At 43.3% G+C, this 16,629-nt stretch overlaps 3 protein-coding genes across 5 annotated transcripts; 2 read left to right on the top strand and 1 right to left on the bottom strand.

The window, feature by feature from the left end:
• Positions 1 to 212: 212 nt before the first annotated feature.
• LOC148323889 (endoribonuclease YbeY-like) lies at positions 213 to 3,649 on the top strand. 3 transcript variants are annotated; one of them, XM_088315923.1, is made up of 5 exons: positions 213 to 914; positions 1,399 to 1,530; positions 1,607 to 1,675; positions 1,930 to 2,021; positions 3,364 to 3,649. In XM_088315923.1, the coding sequence occupies exons 1-5, from the start codon at positions 705 to 707 to the stop codon at positions 3,383 to 3,385; spliced, it is 525 nt and encodes a 174-aa protein (XP_088172049.1). In that variant the 5' UTR covers positions 213 to 704; the 3' UTR covers positions 3,386 to 3,649. The 3 variants fall into 3 exon arrangements, with proteins under 3 accessions (XP_088172049.1, XP_088172050.1, XP_088172051.1); XM_088315924.1 differs by having other exon boundaries at positions 3,367 to 3,649; XM_088315925.1 differs by lacking the exon at positions 3,364 to 3,649 and having other exon boundaries at positions 1,930 to 2,065.
• On the bottom strand, positions 2,066 to 12,115 carry LOC148323890 (ubiquitin carboxyl-terminal hydrolase 37-like). Its single transcript, XM_088315912.1, has 24 exons — positions 11,924 to 12,115; positions 11,132 to 11,355; positions 10,524 to 10,674; positions 10,281 to 10,372; positions 9,765 to 9,877; positions 9,578 to 9,655; positions 9,145 to 9,233; positions 8,935 to 9,031; positions 8,236 to 8,394; positions 8,016 to 8,147; positions 7,609 to 7,732; positions 7,270 to 7,526; positions 7,087 to 7,204; positions 6,852 to 6,931; positions 6,598 to 6,756; positions 6,458 to 6,511; positions 6,164 to 6,311; positions 5,863 to 6,082; positions 5,248 to 5,417; positions 5,094 to 5,154; positions 4,402 to 4,517; positions 4,256 to 4,325; positions 3,718 to 3,856; positions 2,066 to 3,034 (listed from the first exon to the last, which is right to left on the bottom strand). Exons 2-24 carry the CDS (start codon positions 11,303 to 11,305, stop codon positions 2,950 to 2,952), a joined length of 2,886 nt encoding a protein of 961 aa, XP_088172038.1. The 5' UTR covers positions 11,306 to 11,355; positions 11,924 to 12,115; the 3' UTR covers positions 2,066 to 2,949.
• On the top strand, positions 12,113 to 16,580 carry cnot9 (CCR4-NOT transcription complex subunit 9). The gene is made up of 8 exons (XM_088315922.1): positions 12,113 to 12,467; positions 13,245 to 13,430; positions 13,505 to 13,620; positions 13,944 to 14,053; positions 14,144 to 14,253; positions 14,487 to 14,585; positions 14,659 to 14,750; positions 15,384 to 16,580. The coding sequence occupies exons 1-8, from the start codon at positions 12,450 to 12,452 to the stop codon at positions 15,550 to 15,552; spliced, it is 900 nt and encodes a 299-aa protein (XP_088172048.1). The 5' UTR covers positions 12,113 to 12,449; the 3' UTR covers positions 15,553 to 16,580.
• The last annotated feature ends 49 nt before the right edge of the window (positions 16,581 to 16,629 follow it).

The following is a 16,629-nucleotide window of genomic DNA, read 5'->3' on the forward strand; positions in this document are numbered from 1 at the left end:
ACGTGTTCACGATAGTATTGCAGTTTTAATTTTTTTCAGACTGTTGCATCAATGTCGGATTGGCCACCACCTAATGTAAGTATTTTTATTTCGATAGATATCACTGTTAATTTTATTGCGAGATCCCGTCCGATCATTGTCTGTTATTTTTTTAAGGTAAAATCATACGCAACCGTTACAAACTCTATATCCGGTTTCCGGCGTGACGATGAAGTGACGTTGCGTTCGAAGCAGCTGGTAAATTGTAAAGTTCCCACTTGGATACTACGTCGATTTTCGTCAAAACGTGGCTGACGCCCACAATAAAGGTTGCTTACTGTGTGGGAGATGACAGTTTGACAACACTTAACTTTTTGTAGCCCGTCTCGTTTTGTAAAACGCTATCGGTCGGTAGATTTCAATTACTTCGAATGCAACACAAACCAGATCGTCCGGTGTACATCCCGCCACCACGGAGCCTTCGTTGACTGAAATTGTATCGAAACGACAACTAAAGACGACTGTTTTAACTAAGTCTTTCGGAGGGGTTTACCTCAACATTCACCCAGAGATGGTGCATAACACTCAACCATCTTAGATACTTTGTACGCTATATTACCGGCATGTCACCTTGATTTCAGACATGGCCGCTGTCGTGTTATTAGTGAGACTGGCAATCACTCTTATGTCTTAGAAAGCGATATTAAATTATAATACTAAAAGAAATGGGTGTAGTGGTAAGGAATCTCCAAAAGGTGGTGCCTCTTCGCCGCGCCCGTCTCCGCAAGGACGTGAACACACTCAGGCACATCTTGGGCATCCACAAGTTTGACTTGGGCGTCGTTTGTGTGGACAACCGCAGGATTCAGCACATCAACAACATTTACAGGAAGAAAGACGAACCCACCGATGTCCTCTCGTTTCCATTCCACGAGGTAAATATGCAATTGAAACGCTGTCATGTTAATGCGTGTAGGTTAATTTCATTTCGCATCCAACCAGATTGGATTCAAAGACTCACCGTCGCCATTGCAATTAAGTAATTGAATTTTGCTACACAGAAGACACTGACCTACTTATACAAGCTAGATTCGTCAATTCGACCCACAACATAACACGGTTTGAAATTGCACCTTGATTTCCGTTACGATGAAACATCGGTAAATAACTGTTCGTTTCTCTCAAGATAAAGGAGTGAGCAGAAACAAACACTACCTCCAAATGTATCCAATTAACTCAATTAATAACTCTCTTTTGACCCAATACTCAAATGTGTTGAGAAAATAAAATTCCAGCCAATTGTTTATATCTTAAGATCCATAAGTATTTGTAGTTTTTGGACCTATGACATAACATGTCCTTACTTTGTGAAATTCTCCAAGAGCAACGCCAACTTAATCTATTGTTTTGGCTTTCCAGGGCCTCAGACCCGGTAAGATCCCGTGCCCCCTCCACAGAGACGAGCTGAACCTCGGCGACATTTTCCTCGGCGTGGAGTTTGTCATGAGACAGTGTCAGGAGGAGTCCACAGATCTGCATGAAACGCTCACTGTGAGTGGCCGCGCCAAAAACGACCAATCCTCACTGCGACAACGGGTTTGTTGACGATCACTCCTTGTGTTTGAAGGTGGTGACGGCCCACGGTATTTGCCACCTGCTTGGCTACAGACACGAGACAGAGGAGGAATGGCGTGAGGTATGTGTGCCGACAGCTGCATGGATGGGTTTTAACACTCCCGGTGTTGCGGGTCAAACTGACCCAATTAAAAAGTGATTTCAAACAAGCAAGTGCTGTGAATTAGTAACAGTTATTCATGAGATAAAACACAACTGTATTAGAAAGTTTATCTTGTTTGGCATTTTCCGGGGAATGGGTCAAATTGTCCGAGGAACATGTTTGCCCCGGAATGACAAAAGAATACATTTTGCATTGTTGCTGTGCTTCGATAGATGCTCCAGAAGGAAAGCTACATTCTTAGCGAGTACAACAGACTGACGGGGCAACATTTGCTGCCCATGATGAAGCCATGCCACCAGGACAGGTGACACCCACTTGAGACCTGTCCATTAAAAACTTGAAAACCAATTCTACGTTCACTGTAATATTTTATTATCACAGTCAGCTGTAAGAATTATGTCAGGTTGAACAGGAAACTGAACATGGTCAATTTCAGGAGAGCGTCATGGTTGGAGATGAGCTATTGTTCTCTCTGCAGAAAGACTGAATGGGATTGATGAGGAGGTTCGACGATAACGTAACAGTTTTTACTTCCCTGGTGTTCTGCATCTTCACCGGTCAATTCAGAGAACTAACCCGAAGTTGCAATAAATAGAAAAACTCAAGACTATAAAAATTGTTAATTTTGACAAAAATATAGGGTGGAAAAAAACAAAAGTAAAGCTCATATATAATAACATTTATAAAAGACTTCTCAAGAGGCACATGATCCAAACGCAAAACATAGAAGGGCTCCTTTTTTTTTTTTTTTTGAACTTGTTAACAGGGAGAAAGCACAAACAGCAGCTTCAGGAAAAACACTGAAAAATCCACACAAAGCTTGAATTGTGCCAAAAGGATATTGCACCGACTGTACCCGCTAAATACAGAAACCCTCAACACTCGAAATAATAGCTTATCATCCAACATAGTCATTTTGTATTTACGTTTTCAAAGAAACAGAGGGTCGAGGGAGAAAAACAGAAATCATGAAGCGCCCGTTTTGGTGTCTGGTGTTTTGGTGAGTTTACAAAACCGTTACTGGATAAAACCATAGCAAAGAACTGCAGACCCAAAACACCAAAGCAAATGTGTTCAAGTAAACATTTTAACGACACTCGTCACGAAGAGCGGCGTCGTGTTTCTGTTCTGTTTTGTTGGAAACAAGTGCCAAAACTGACGTGGGGGTGAATAAGCGCAATCAGTAGTAAATAAGACACCAGTCTAGTTACGTTCAGGCGGTTTTGCGGAGCTCAGAGGGGCTGCAGGACATTTCTCCCCAAGTCTGAGACACTGCTGGGGGCTTTCTCCATTTCGGACAGCTGCTCAAAGACGTCCCTGAGGAAAAACGAAGGGGGGGGGGGGAATTATTATTTTCTTCTTCCACAAAATCAATTGATGCATGCAAACCTTAATTTAACGATTTGCACATGCTCTGGCCGCTGTTGACGGTAGCATTTAACTCACTGTTTGGACCGACAAGGACTAAGTGATGCTTTACGCAGTCAATATTTTTAAGTCCTGTGGTTCCTTGACTTACAAGTTAAATGAGAATTTAAAAAAAAAAAATGTAAGAATGCCCTTGCGTGTGGGCAAGGACAGCCATATGTATACGCACACACATGCCGATCCACTTATGAAAGGGACATTTTTTTTTTGCCTCCCAGCAGATCGTTGTCTCATCACTGATTGAGACAGCAGAAACGGGTTTGAACTGCCATCTCACCCACAGTGATGAAGTCGATATCCTCTTACACGACAACTCAGCCGTGTCACTGATCAGACAAGGCAAGTGCTTTTGGAAGAGGGTGAAAAGGACGGCATTTTTTCTATTCACTATTGAATAAAACAACAAAAGAGAATGTTTGTATTGTGTTGGTCTGTGACTAAAAAATATACAAGTCTTCGACTGTGCTTGTCGTCTACCCTAATAAAAATGTGTGTGCTTGTAAACGTGGTCGTTGGCTAAACGTGAGCTTGAAAGAAAGGACATTTGGGTCCGTTTAAAGACGGCAACTCACTTGTGCATGTAGAAGAAGATGTAGCCGCTGCGATCGCGCTCTCGCTGGACGGACGCCTCCTGCGTGCGCGACACATCCAGGTCGTTGTACGTCAGCCACGACTGCTTCTTCATGTCCAACACGTCGCTGATGTAATGCCCTGAGGAGATCCAATACGCCCATTAAGCCTCCTCTTGACCATCGCAAATAACCAAAAACATTTTTTGTTGTGTTCTAACCAATTAATTTGGGGGGTTTTGCCAAGCTTGGGGCATCTGGGAGATGAATCGCAAAAGGAGAGTCGAAAGTTTCTAACTAAAGTAATATTTGCCACTCAGTATGGAAGGTAACACTAAATATGGATTGAAATATTTGAGATTATGAATTAACAGGAGCATTGAGACCATAGTGGCCGCAAAAAATGTGTTTCAAGTGAGGAGGGCCACTTTTTCTGTGGTGAAATAACCTTGCGTCCAATTCATTGGCACTGGTGTTAGGACCAAAGATGAACAAAACGTTCAAAATATTTGGGCAACATCAAAGCCAGCGAGGCTCTCACCAGAGGAGGAGGTGCTGCCGATGTGGCTGACGACACTGATGAGCCGAAAAGAGTTGGCCAAGTCCCCACACTGCAGAAAAGAGGTGACGGGGTTTTCAGGAATCAAAATCTAAATTCCTCGCGTTCATCAATGGATGTGAGCTAACCTCAGCGTTTCTCTTGAGGTTCTCGGCTTCAGCTTCTGTGTATTCCATGTCGAGCACATCTTCGTTGCCGGAATCGTCATCCGAGCATATGAGCTCAGGCAAAGAATTGTTGAACTCTGTCAAGTGATAAAATGTTACTCTCGTATTTACAACATAAACAGCTTGTGACTTTAAAGGCCACATGATAGAAAAGCGCCTTTTATACAAATAATCGGATCTCTGCAATGTCTGTAAATCTTTTATGAGTTGCCAATTTCCCTAAATGTGTGTGTGAGAGAAAGCCGTTCTAAATATTAAAAAGTTGTGCTGTCACATTTGGGCTACTTTACATTGACGGCAGCTCGAGTGGGCGAACAGCCACCATTTTTTAGAATACAGGCTACGGTGTCCTGCCTGTAGAAAGCGGAGGAGGACGAGATCCACCAGGTTGGTCTTCTTTCACAACTCTGACCTCGACAATTCAAAGTTTTATGACATGATATATGGAGTTATTATTTAAGTTGCAAAATTGTGTCAATAACTGACAGTGTCCCACCAGGATAAGTTTTCTGAATCTAAAAGTGCAACTGGTAACAAAGTCCCTTCATGTTTACTACAGCCACAAAACATGTCAAAAGAAAAAAGTCCAAGCTGGACTCCACTACACAGCCCCCCCCCACACACACACAGTGAAATGAAGTTCCAGTTCCCACCTTGCAAGCTAAGCTCAGTGGCCCTCTTCAGATCATCGGCCTCCCTCAGCTCTTGCGCTTCCTGGATGCAAATGTGGGGGGCACAACAAAGAAATTAGAAGTCTACTTGCATAAATAGTCGTTCAAGTTCAAAATGTCAGATTTCAAGACATACGTGCTCCTTGAGGCTTTGAGCCAGCGCTTGCTGCAACTCCTGATCCTCCCTCTCCTGATCCAAGTTGTACTGCTGGACCCAATCGATTTCCCCCTGTTGGCCCTGCGAGCTCTCCGGTGTCTGGTTCTCTTTGTTCTCGTCCATGGTCAAGTCCAAAGAATCCAACACGTCTAAAATACAGGCAAGTGATATGCAACATAATGCTCCCACTCAGTACGTTGTGGGGCATCAAGTTGACCCTCGTGCAAACTATGTTTTTTTTTTTTTTGTTCCCTTTTAAATCCGGCCCGCCTAACTTTCTAACACGAGGAGAGGACTTGTATGAACAGGTGTCTGCTGTCATTTAGAGAATTGGATTAAAACCGCCAGTATCACCACGGACGGATCGTCAAATTTAACTGGAAAAATGGCGGAACGCTGAAAAGAATTTTAGATCCCAACGTGGCTCGCGAGTCAAAAAGTTTGCCCTTGCCTGCCTCAGGGCAGTTAAAACTCCAGAAAAGAAAAATACAAAATGGTGACATGGGCAACAACTCCCGTCACACTGACTCTGCACCCAACATATTGTATTTAAAAAAGGAAAGAAAAAAAAAAGGTCGTCTTTCACACACAAACCTGTGGGCTGTTTACTGTCCGTATCCATCAGCTCTGTGTGATAGGCCAGTTCCTGAGCATCGGTGTCCCCAAAGCCCGTGTCCGGACAGCTCGTCGGCTCGTCATCCAGGGCCGATGGCGCGGTGAGACCAGCCTCCTGGCGACTAAACTCCAGCACAGCCTCTAACATTTCGTCGTCATTTATCCCGCTGAAGTCTGCCGGATCCATGGAAACTCCCCGCTAAGAAGGAGAACGGCGTTAAGAAAAAAAAAATTAAAAAAAATAGAAAACCCCCAAATACTTTCTCCCAGAAACCTTCACCTCTTCCGGTCGTTCGTCATCTTCCGGCAAACAGCTGCTGATCCGTCGTTTGCGGCTGACGCTCGCCTTTCTGGTCAGCTCCTCTTCGCTGTCCGAGTCCACGAGCGCGGGTGTGTTGTTGCAATTGACCAACTTGCCGCTGACTTTCCTATTAAACGCAACCAACATGTTGTAATTGCATTTCAAATAGCACACGCAGAGAACAATGATGGCCGTAGCAGAGAAAGGGCTCAGCAGTAATTTGTTTTTTCATCCAGCTCAGAAATAGAGAGTTAATTCATAATCATAATTTACCGGAGCGGTGGCGTAGAAGCATTGAGTGACTGTGAGGTTTTGAGTGCTCTGGACCTTTAATAACAGAGACAACAAACAAAAAATTTCAGTCGTGTCGAAAGGAAGAAAAACCAAAGAAGAAAAGTCTCTGCAGGTCTTACGTTAGGGAACTCCAACCGAGGGCGATGGGGGGCCGTGTGGAGTCAGTGCAATGTGAGAGGAGGGTCAGGTAGCGGGGTATGACCACTTGTTGGCCCAATTTGCTGTTCAGTGACAGCTGCGCGTTAAAACTGTATCTTTTCAGGTGGAGGATGAGGACTCTGCAGGGAAAAGAACAACAGTTGTAATGACAAAAAAGTCTTTTTGACTTCTCCAATAATTTGCGATTCACTATTGCACTGCATTGTGTGTTTACCTGGGTAATTTGCTGAATTTGTGTGTGACCGTGGCTGCTTTTCCATTGCATTTCTCACATGAGTATTCAATTTCCTCCAACTGCAGAAGGAAAACAGTTTAGATTTCATTTAACTCAACTCTCAACAATGTGCCGCAGTTGGGCAGATTGTGAAGACAATTTTAAAACTAACAAATATAACTCACATCACAACATCGGCACAATGAGTTCTTGAAACGTGTCAAAGTTGATTTACCCTGAAAAACAGATCCAGGGAATCTTGGATTGATCGAAGTGGGAGGGTCTTCTTTCTGCGAGGTAGGTCGATTGACAGGTCGTTGAACTGCTCACGCTTGGCTACCACTTCGCCACAACTGCAAAACAGGGATTTATTACACGAGTTCTCTCCCTTTCAGTCAGCCACGCGACGGGGCCTCACCATTTGCAGGTGATGGTGTGCTGCACCTCGAACTCCATGTTAACCGCCACGGGGCAGGTGTAGATGCGAGAGGTGTCGGCTTCTTCGCCGGGGTCCGTCTTGGCCGCCAGCGAGTGCTCCGTCGCCTCGTGGCTATTCTCACACGTCGACGATGAAGACGAGGATGATGCAGATGCTTCGCTTGTCCAGCTTTTGTTCATTTTCGCCACATCATCTTTCAGCTGATCCAGACACTGGCTGAGGAACTCATGCGCGTCCTGGTGTTGGAGTGACACGAAGCAACATCGTTCAAACCAAACTGATTCGTCAAAAGGATTTCTTTCAGTGTCTGCGTCTTACGTTCTGCATATTTCCAGAGAAACGCTCGGCAGTAGCTGAGATGGCACTTTTCACTTTCCTCAACAGGTCCTTTTGTATTTCCGGGCAGCCCACGTCCTTCTTGGCTAGAAGATGAGCAAAACGCCTGGGCGTACAAAAATGGGAACACATTTTATAATCTAAAATTATAAATGGATATTGCAGTGGTATATTTTTGGAATAAAAAAAAACTCAATACAGTCTCGATTAACTCATTGACGGATATGGAAGTCAGAAAGTGGATTCTTTTCAACAAGGCTGGTCGTGAATTTAAAGGGGCCTGCCCACTCAACATCTGCTGACTTGTATTCAGAAACATCTGCATTGGCCGAGTACGTAAAAAGCTCACCGGGCCGCCAAGACAAGCTAAAAACGCGTCGTTGAACTACCTGAGCAGCGCATTGACGGGCACCCTCTTCCAAGGGATGCTCTGCCTCAGCATGTCATTGGAGAAGGACGGCAGGCTGAAGAGCGACTGCAGAATGGCGTTCATGTAGCAAGTGTTGCCCAAATTTGAAAATCTGCCAACCATTTACACAGCGAACGGCACCGTCAGAAAAACTTACCAGCAAGGGTGGCCGATGATTGACAAGAAACTAAATGCCTTACCCTTGCAAGGGAGGCTGCGACTGGGCTGCAGTGGAGGAGGGTCTCTGCTTGTTCCAACCGCCGTAATCCACAGATGGTCGTACTTTTTTTGAAGGGGTGGAGTGATTGGGCAGCAGGAGGCTGCGCTTAGCTGTGGGCGTCACCGGCGTACTCGATGGCCTGAGATGTGGGAAATGTCACCGCTGTTATCGTATTGCAAGCTTCACAGGTGACAAAATGCTTCATTTTCTTGTTTTCACCATTTCACAGTCCCCAGCAGTCTGACACAAAATTATGTCACAAATCAAGAATTACAGTACATTTGTTTAAAAAAGAAAACATTCATTCGGACTAATAAAGAAAGGCGACAGTGTTCTGTGCTCTCTAATCAATTATGATCACTTTTCTGTGATCTGTGTGCACCAGTTACATGAAGCAGACGATAACTGCCTGTTTGTGCATACGCGTGTGACCTTGCCTACTTCCAGATATTCTATTAGTATTTGAGCCGTCTCATTATCTGTCAATATTCTTGACGTGCTTGTCTTGCCTCGTCGAGATACTTCTTCCCACGAAGAAAAGAAAAAATGTCAATATTTGTGAAAATCTGTTTTTACGCAAGCCCATATGCTCAGGAAACGGTTACCCAGATATTCATGTTGATAAATTGAAAATTATTGGTGACACTCTCTATTTTAGCACGACACACGCGGAGCTGACCTTTCCGGAAAGGAGTGGCTCTGGCTGTAATCCTTGGTTACAGATCGACTGCTGTAGAATGAAGTTGGCTGGAAGGGGGTCGTTGAACTCAGGGGAGCTGCGAAGAAGACAAAAATAAATAAATGAAGCTGCTGAAACGTGCTGTGCACGACAGCACTGACAGATGACAAGGGCTTTGTAATATTCAGATGTTCGCGCTGCATGTTTTACCTAAACTGCGATTGTCCTCTGCCTGCTTCAATTTTTCTTTGCAGCTCAGTAAAAACTTCCGAGAAGGCTCCAAAGTGGCTTTGTTGTTGCTTTGAAGAAAATAAATAAACAGATAAAGATAAAGACTTTTTTGTTTCAAAGTGATACAGTTGCACACGGACCGTATTTATCTTAGTGTTACACACATCATGGCACACAAGGGCTGACATAACATATTTATGCGAGGGGTTGGATTCTCTTGTATGTTTACACAACTTTTTCGGGTAATTTACTTTAATGACTCCGAAAAACTATTCATTCGTCCACAAGCCAAGCAGACGTTACACACAAAACAACAACTTTAAAATGGGTCATTCTGACCCGCGACATAATAGGAGGGCTAATGAATATTATGTATCCAAATTACAAAACAGTTTCCATGCGAATGACTTACCTGGAGGAGTCGTTCTCCTTGGGGTAGTCTTCAGTCAAGTCATTTTCAGAGGAGAGGAGTCGCTTTCTCTTTTCGCTTCTGTGAAAAGACGGTTTGGCAATGACTCAAACTGATATTTGGGGGCTGCTTTTAGACACCAAGAAGCAGCGAGTTACAACATGAAAAGCAAAGTAAATGGCCATCAAACCGGTTTTCGGAAAGTCCGGTTCGAGTGGGCGTGGATGCGGCTCTGCTTGGGCTGCCCAGAGGTTTACGTGGTGTGGAGTCCTCCCGTCCCTCGGCACTCTGACGTCTTGTTGTCTGCAAGATGTTCAAAGTCGGAATATTTAGCTTGAACTCTCCGTTTACATTGCAGGTCAGATTGACCCATTTCAAATGTTTATGGTATTTTTTCCCCCCACTGTAACGTTGTGAATGTGCAAGTCAAGTTATTTTTTTTAATTAGAGCTGCAACTAATGATTATTTTAATAATCTGTCCATTATTTTGTTGAATATCGAATCATATTTTTTTTTATGTGTGGTTCACTTTCAAGTCCTTTATTTAAAAACAGGAATTGGTTTCAAATTGACAGTGCAGATAATTCAAAACAAATTAATTAGGATTTCTGCAAAAAGATTCCATCCACGTGGGAAACACTGGGAGTTGAACATATTCGAATTGCTACCAGAAATGAATATTTACATTTTAAAGCTATGTCTCACCTGTCTTTCCCCTGTGGGACTGATTTCATTCTTCAATGAACGGCGGGTCGGCAGACTGAAGTTTACACTTCCATGGGATGACTTTAAAATGCCTTTAAAAGGAAAGAAGAATCTTTGCAAAAATATATTTTGCAGATTTGACAAGGCACGAGAGAATTCTTTGTCATTCTCAGCTCCTGCTTTCATTTCAATAATAGATTTTAAGAAAAAAAAGTAGGGGTGTGGATTGTGGGTGGCAATTACTTGTCTTTCCTTGCACCAGCTTCTCCAGGTAGTCATTAGTCCTCCGGGCCAAATTGGAAGACATCTGGTCCAGGAAGATAAAACGGTTGTCTTTCAAAATCAGTGTGATTTTGTTTGTGGCGAGGGAGACTTTCTTCAAATTCTGATTCAGCTGCGAGGAATAAACAAAATACATCTTCACATGTACTGTTTGGTAATACGGGGTTATTATTTTGCATTTTCAGATTCCTCGTTTGTGACGAGGTTTAAATTGTGTATACACATTGTCGACAAAATAAAGATTGAATTAAAAAAAAACTATTAGAAGAGGCTCAGCTCACCCGCATCGCTAATGAGGGAGCAAACTGGACAGGTGGAAAATGTGATCGAGCCAAATGAAAATATTCATCACTATAAGCTCAATTACAAACACCACAATGGTGATTTTATTTTTTTGGGTCCAGTAGACCTGGGCTAACATTCAACCATGACCCTATTGAAGATCACAAACTGGCACAGGGATGATATAAACATTAGTTGCTCACAAATGAATCCACACGCTGGGAAAGTCCACAGAAAAGCTGTTTTGACATGCAAAAACAAATGTACTCAAGTTGTATCAAAATTACCTGGAAGGTTTTGCCCACACCACCAGAATTGAATTTCAGGCACAGGCTGACTTTAGTGTCCTTTTCCAATATCTCAAAAGTGCCTTCCTTCCATCGGGAGACGCTGACATCACTGCCGGTATAGCGCATCTTCACAGCGCCGCCACTGGACACTTTGGGCACTAGGGTGGCCATGGCTTAACGATCCCGTCGGTGAACTTTGGAGTTTGTGGCTCAATCAGATCCTATAAGGGAGGAAAAAAGCAAATCAAAACCAGCTTCTAGTTACACTTGCTTAACTTGAGGAGAATTAAGATCGCACACAAAACCGATGGAAGACGAAGTTCAAGCAACAAACTAGGTAGCATATTGGCTAACAGACACACACTTTGCACGTTCGGGCATGTGACACATTCCCCACCAAAAAAATAATAATTTCTTTAAAAAATGCCACGGAATTTAAGTTTTGTGCGACATGAACAATTAAGACACTCATGCCCCGCGACGCGTGCGCTTTTGTAAACTAGCAAAGCTGAACGAAAAGACGACCAAGCACTCGCTTAGAGGAAGGAAATTCTCCCAATATAAACAACAAGCAACTCCTATGAGAAAGCATTTCGGTTCACGCGAACCGATGAGAGGTGTCCATTTCGGAGGCAATGTCGTCCGCTCGTAATGGATGGATGAAGGCCGACATTAGCGTGTCGGCTAGTAACGCTACCGTGGCTAACAGGCTAATTTGCCTGCTTGTCATTTCGGAGAGGGGTTAAACAGGGACCTGGTTTTGCAAGGCATAGCCTGAAATACCCTTACGTGCTGTTGGTCTCCGCTCGATAGAAAAAATGTCGTTGTGCGGCGAGCAAAGTTTGTTTCGCCGGCAATCACCGCCGGCTCCTTGTATGGAATCTTGTTGACACAGAGGCGAGGACTCGCAGCAGCGCAATGCGATGATGGCGGGAACGTGAAAATTTACCCCGGAAATGACGCGTGAGAGCGGGGTTCGCGCAGGTCACGTGGAACCTCGCGATATTCAACCACATCGCGTCTTCTAGAACTGGAAAGTGGAGTCCGCGTTTTTTATGTCGCGACGATAACGAAACATTCTGAAGTGGTTCCTATGTTTACGGTTCGCGCAAACCAGGAGGTGTCTGGCGATTTTTTTGTTTGCTTGTGCCTCATTGAGCTGTTTGTAATGTAGTTTTAACTCTCCGCTCCAGTGTGAAGAGATGACTTGTTAGCGGCTAGCTGCGGCTAACGTTAGCGCTATCAGTTTGGTCAACTTGAACCGCACTTGTCATTGGTTTTTTTTGGGGGGAATATTCTTACTAAGTTTGTGATAATGCTGGCTACAGGAGCCGTAAGTACTTCCCCCATCATTTATAAATTGTGGAGTTATTCGACTATAGTGCTAAATGAATGCCCCCCCATTTCTACCACCCAGACAATCACTCACCATCACGGTAGCGTCACGCACGCGAGTTCACATCGCCAACATTCAACCAAAATCCGTCACTTATTAAGAGTTGTCTTTTCTAATCATTTTGAGCCACATGTATGTGTTTAAAACGTCAACGTGTAATTGATTTTCACGAAACCAACATTATCAGACATATTTTAAAGACGCTTCAAAGTGGTTCAAAGTATCATTTTCCTGTCACAAATCTTTAGTCTCTTAGAATAAGTAAAAATGCACCTAATTGTGGCTAACGCCTCAAAGTCAATTGTGGCCGAAATTTTAGTCGTGACCTTAATTACAGAATCGGACAACAAAATAGTATCCCTTCAAGGGCCATCAGAGATTATAGTCAGTTGAAGCCCTCCGAACCTGATGTCATAAAGGTGCAAGTTATTCCTTTGTGTTTCTAAGAAACAAAGTTGAAAAAAAAACCTATGGGCTGTTGATGTTAAACATTTTGTTTGGGGGGGGGGGGGGTGAAATGGCTTTCCGATGTCCACTTAACCTGACATGTAAAATAGAAACAAACACAAAGGGGCACACAAGTGTTTTCCGCATTCTTATTAACTCACAAAGATTGGGTTATAAGTGTGTTTGTTGCACTTTTTTTTTCATAATCTCTTCTACATGAGAAGAACAAAAGGGGTTCATTTGTGGCGTTCTCTTGCATTTTGACAGGCTGTCACCAACGTAACAGCCTTGGCACAGGTCGACCGGGAAAAGATTTACCAGTGGATCAATGAGTTGTCCAGCCCGGAGACCCGAGAGAACGCCTTGCTGGAGCTCAGCAAGAAGCGTGAATCTGTGCCTGACCTGGCACCCATGCTCTGGCACTCCTGTGGCACCATTGCCGCTCTTTTGCAGGTATCCGCCTAGAGCTGCATGCCACGCAAGGGTCACTGTTGTATTTTTGTTTATTCACATAAGTTTTGTATTAGGAAATTGTGAACATCTATCCCTCGATAAACCCGCCCACGCTGACGGCTCACCAGTCTAACAGAGTGTGCAATGCCTTAGCGCTTCTTCAGTGTGTCGCTTCACACCCAGAAACGAGGTAACTCTTGAAATTGCTGCGGTCATGATTCTTTCAAGAATTAATCGCCTTTTTGGTGGCATTAGCATATCTGATTTTTTTAGCTACAGTTGTGTTGTACTTAAAGTACAGTATAATACATTTGAATGATTATTTTCAAGAGCTGTTTGTTTTTAACATTTATTTCAGTGCAGTTTCTATTAAATGAGGTGCAATCCATTTTAAAGTAATAATTATTTGACCTCCTTTCCTACATGTGATCAAAATATACAGTCAATGCGGTGAATAAAATATTCAACGACGAATGAATTCAAATGCCTTTCTTTATTATCGTCCCCCTGTAGGTCGGCCTTTCTTGCGGCGCACATCCCCCTTTTCCTATATCCTTTTCTGCACACCGTCAGCAAAACGCGCCCGTTTGAGTACCTGCGACTTACCAGCCTGGGAGTCATAGGTACGTGCATTTTCTTTTTGTCATGCATCTCCTATTTGTGAGCCGGCATATTACGGTATTTCCTAAGGAGCCGCTTTGTCATCACCACAGGCGCTTTGGTGAAAACGGACGAGCAAGAAGTGATCAATTTCCTCCTCACGACTGAAATCATCCCGCTGTGTCTCCGTATTATGGAATCTGGGAGTGAACTCTCCAAAACGGTATTGATCTTTTGAGACGTTTACATACACAGCCATGATTGCACTACTCACGAGGATACTTGATGGGAAATGTAATTGTTGGGGGGGTAATCTAGAGTGCCAAACAATCTATCCAATTCTAAAACTGTGTCCGAGAGGAACTAGGAACTCAAAAATAATGAAGAAAATATATAATGTCACCTGACGTGTCTTTTGGGCTTCAGGTTGTCTCTGGTCTCTAATCTGTCCACCAGGTTGCCACGTTCATCCTGCAGAAGATCCTGTTGGACGACACAGGGCTGGCCTACATCTGTCAGACGTACGAGCGCTTCTCCCACGTGGCCATGATCCTTGTGAGTGTCACTCCCGACCGTCTGAAGCTCCCCATCCACAGTACAAGGAAAATGTTGCCGCTTGTGTCTGCAGGGGAAGATGGTGTTGCAGTTGTCCAAAGAGCCTTCGGCGCGTCTGCTCAAGCATGTGGTTCGATGCTACCTCCGCCTCTCCGATAATCTCAGGTGAGTCTGGCTCTGGTTTCATGGGAAAAAATGTGGAAAATCATTTCTGTAGGAGTTGTCATATTCTTTAGAAACAGCACAGCAAAACTGAGTTCAGCTCGTCGTTCATTTTTTTTTAGAATTATGAAATATAAAATTATTAAGGTTGGAAATGGACCCGTTTGAAAACAAAAAATACAATTCTTTGTTTTCTTTCTTTTTAGGATTTTCATTGCATTAATATTTACTGTACATTCAGTGTATATATATTTTTTTATTTAACAAAAGGAAAAATATAAACACAGCAGAGTTAATAAATAAATTTCCAAGGGGTCAGTTTGACACACGCGCAATTTCAAAAAAGATTAACTTTCCTGTTGTCGTGTGTCATAACGACCCATATGAACCCTCCTTGTATGCGTGTCGAAGTGACCCATTTAAAAATCTATGCAAAACATTTTTCACATTAATTTTTTTTTAATTCAAATAAAAATCTACATTTGGTGTAGCTCTAATACACCACCTCACCAGCTTTATGTCAAATTGTGCTCACTTTCTGAGTTTAGTTACGGTTTAGCCATCGCTGATGACTTTTACCTGCCAGTAGGTGGAGCCATCGCATCGCTAAAACAATGTCACCAATTTTCTGTTCAGAGCCAGGGAAGCTCTCCGGCAGTGTCTGCCCGACCAGCTGAAGGACAGCACCTTTGCACAAGTGCTCAAGGACGACACCACCACCAAACGTTGGCTCGCCCAGTTGGTGAAGAACCTGCAAGAGGGTCAGGTGACCGACGCCCGGGGCATCCCCTTGGCCCCGCAGTGATGCCGCTCGAGTTCTCTGAACTTTGGCCAAATGTGGTGCTAAGACAGTCTGCATAGTGAAGGGCTCCATTTGATTTTGTGTTGGATGTTTTGTTCTCATATGGAGCCTCTACATCTACACGATTACAATTGTTTTCTTTCAAGATGGACGATTTACATCCACTTAACATATACGGTCGACCTGCACTATAGGACCGGGTGGGAATGCCAATAGCGAAAATCCGCATCTAATTGACATCCGTTGAAATGCATTTGGAGCGTGGGGGTGGACTTCTGTTTTTTTTTTTTTTTCCTCAAACAATTCGGGGGAATATGAATTTGAATATGCGAATCTGCAGGTGCTGAACCATCAGCATGTGATGATTGACTGTATTTTTGGGGGTGTTAATAAATTGTTCCTACGTGCACAGAATGCTAAATTGTGGAACATACGCATGGAAAAAAAATGTGGCCAAGAAATTGGTTTAACGTGCTGGAAAAATACATTTATGGCTACAAAATGCCAATTTATGAGCACCGAATAGGTATAGCGTTAAAAAAATTGATAGATTGTAGGCAAGAAATATCAACGCACCAAATGCGCTCACAAAATCCTAATTAGTGGCCACAAATTGGGTATAACGTGCGCAGTAATTACAAATTTGTCATTCCATTCCTTTGCTAGCAGCCATTAGCATTTTGGGTGCACGCCATGTCATGCAGCGTCAAATGTGTTGGTGGATATCCTGTATACAGTTTTGGCCATCTCCGTTTTTGGATTCTATGAAATATTTTACTATTGGATGATCAAAAGTTGTCCAAGTTTTGTAGTAAATTATGTTGAAAGCTGTAAATACTGTACCTTCTGTACTGTTGTAAATAGCAAATGTCAACATTTGGCTAAATCCGAGCACATTAACGACTGCCAGCCCTTGCAAAATGTTTTTGGCATCTTTTTTCCTGCTAATTTCAGTATGTAACACACACACACACACACTTGAAACTATAGATTGTTCATTTTGGATGAATACAACTTTTTAAACCTCTGAACTCTTCTTTTTTTACTGGACTTGTGTGGTCAGAGCATTTCTAAGATTTG

The sequence above is a fragment of the Idiotropiscis lumnitzeri genome, chromosome 14 (genome assembly GCF_059441095.1).
Source record: "Idiotropiscis lumnitzeri isolate Australia: NSW breed Sydney's pygmy pipehorse chromosome 14, RoL_Ilum_1.0, whole genome shotgun sequence".
Taxonomy (NCBI): Eukaryota; Metazoa; Chordata; class Actinopteri; order Syngnathiformes; family Syngnathidae; genus Idiotropiscis; species Idiotropiscis lumnitzeri.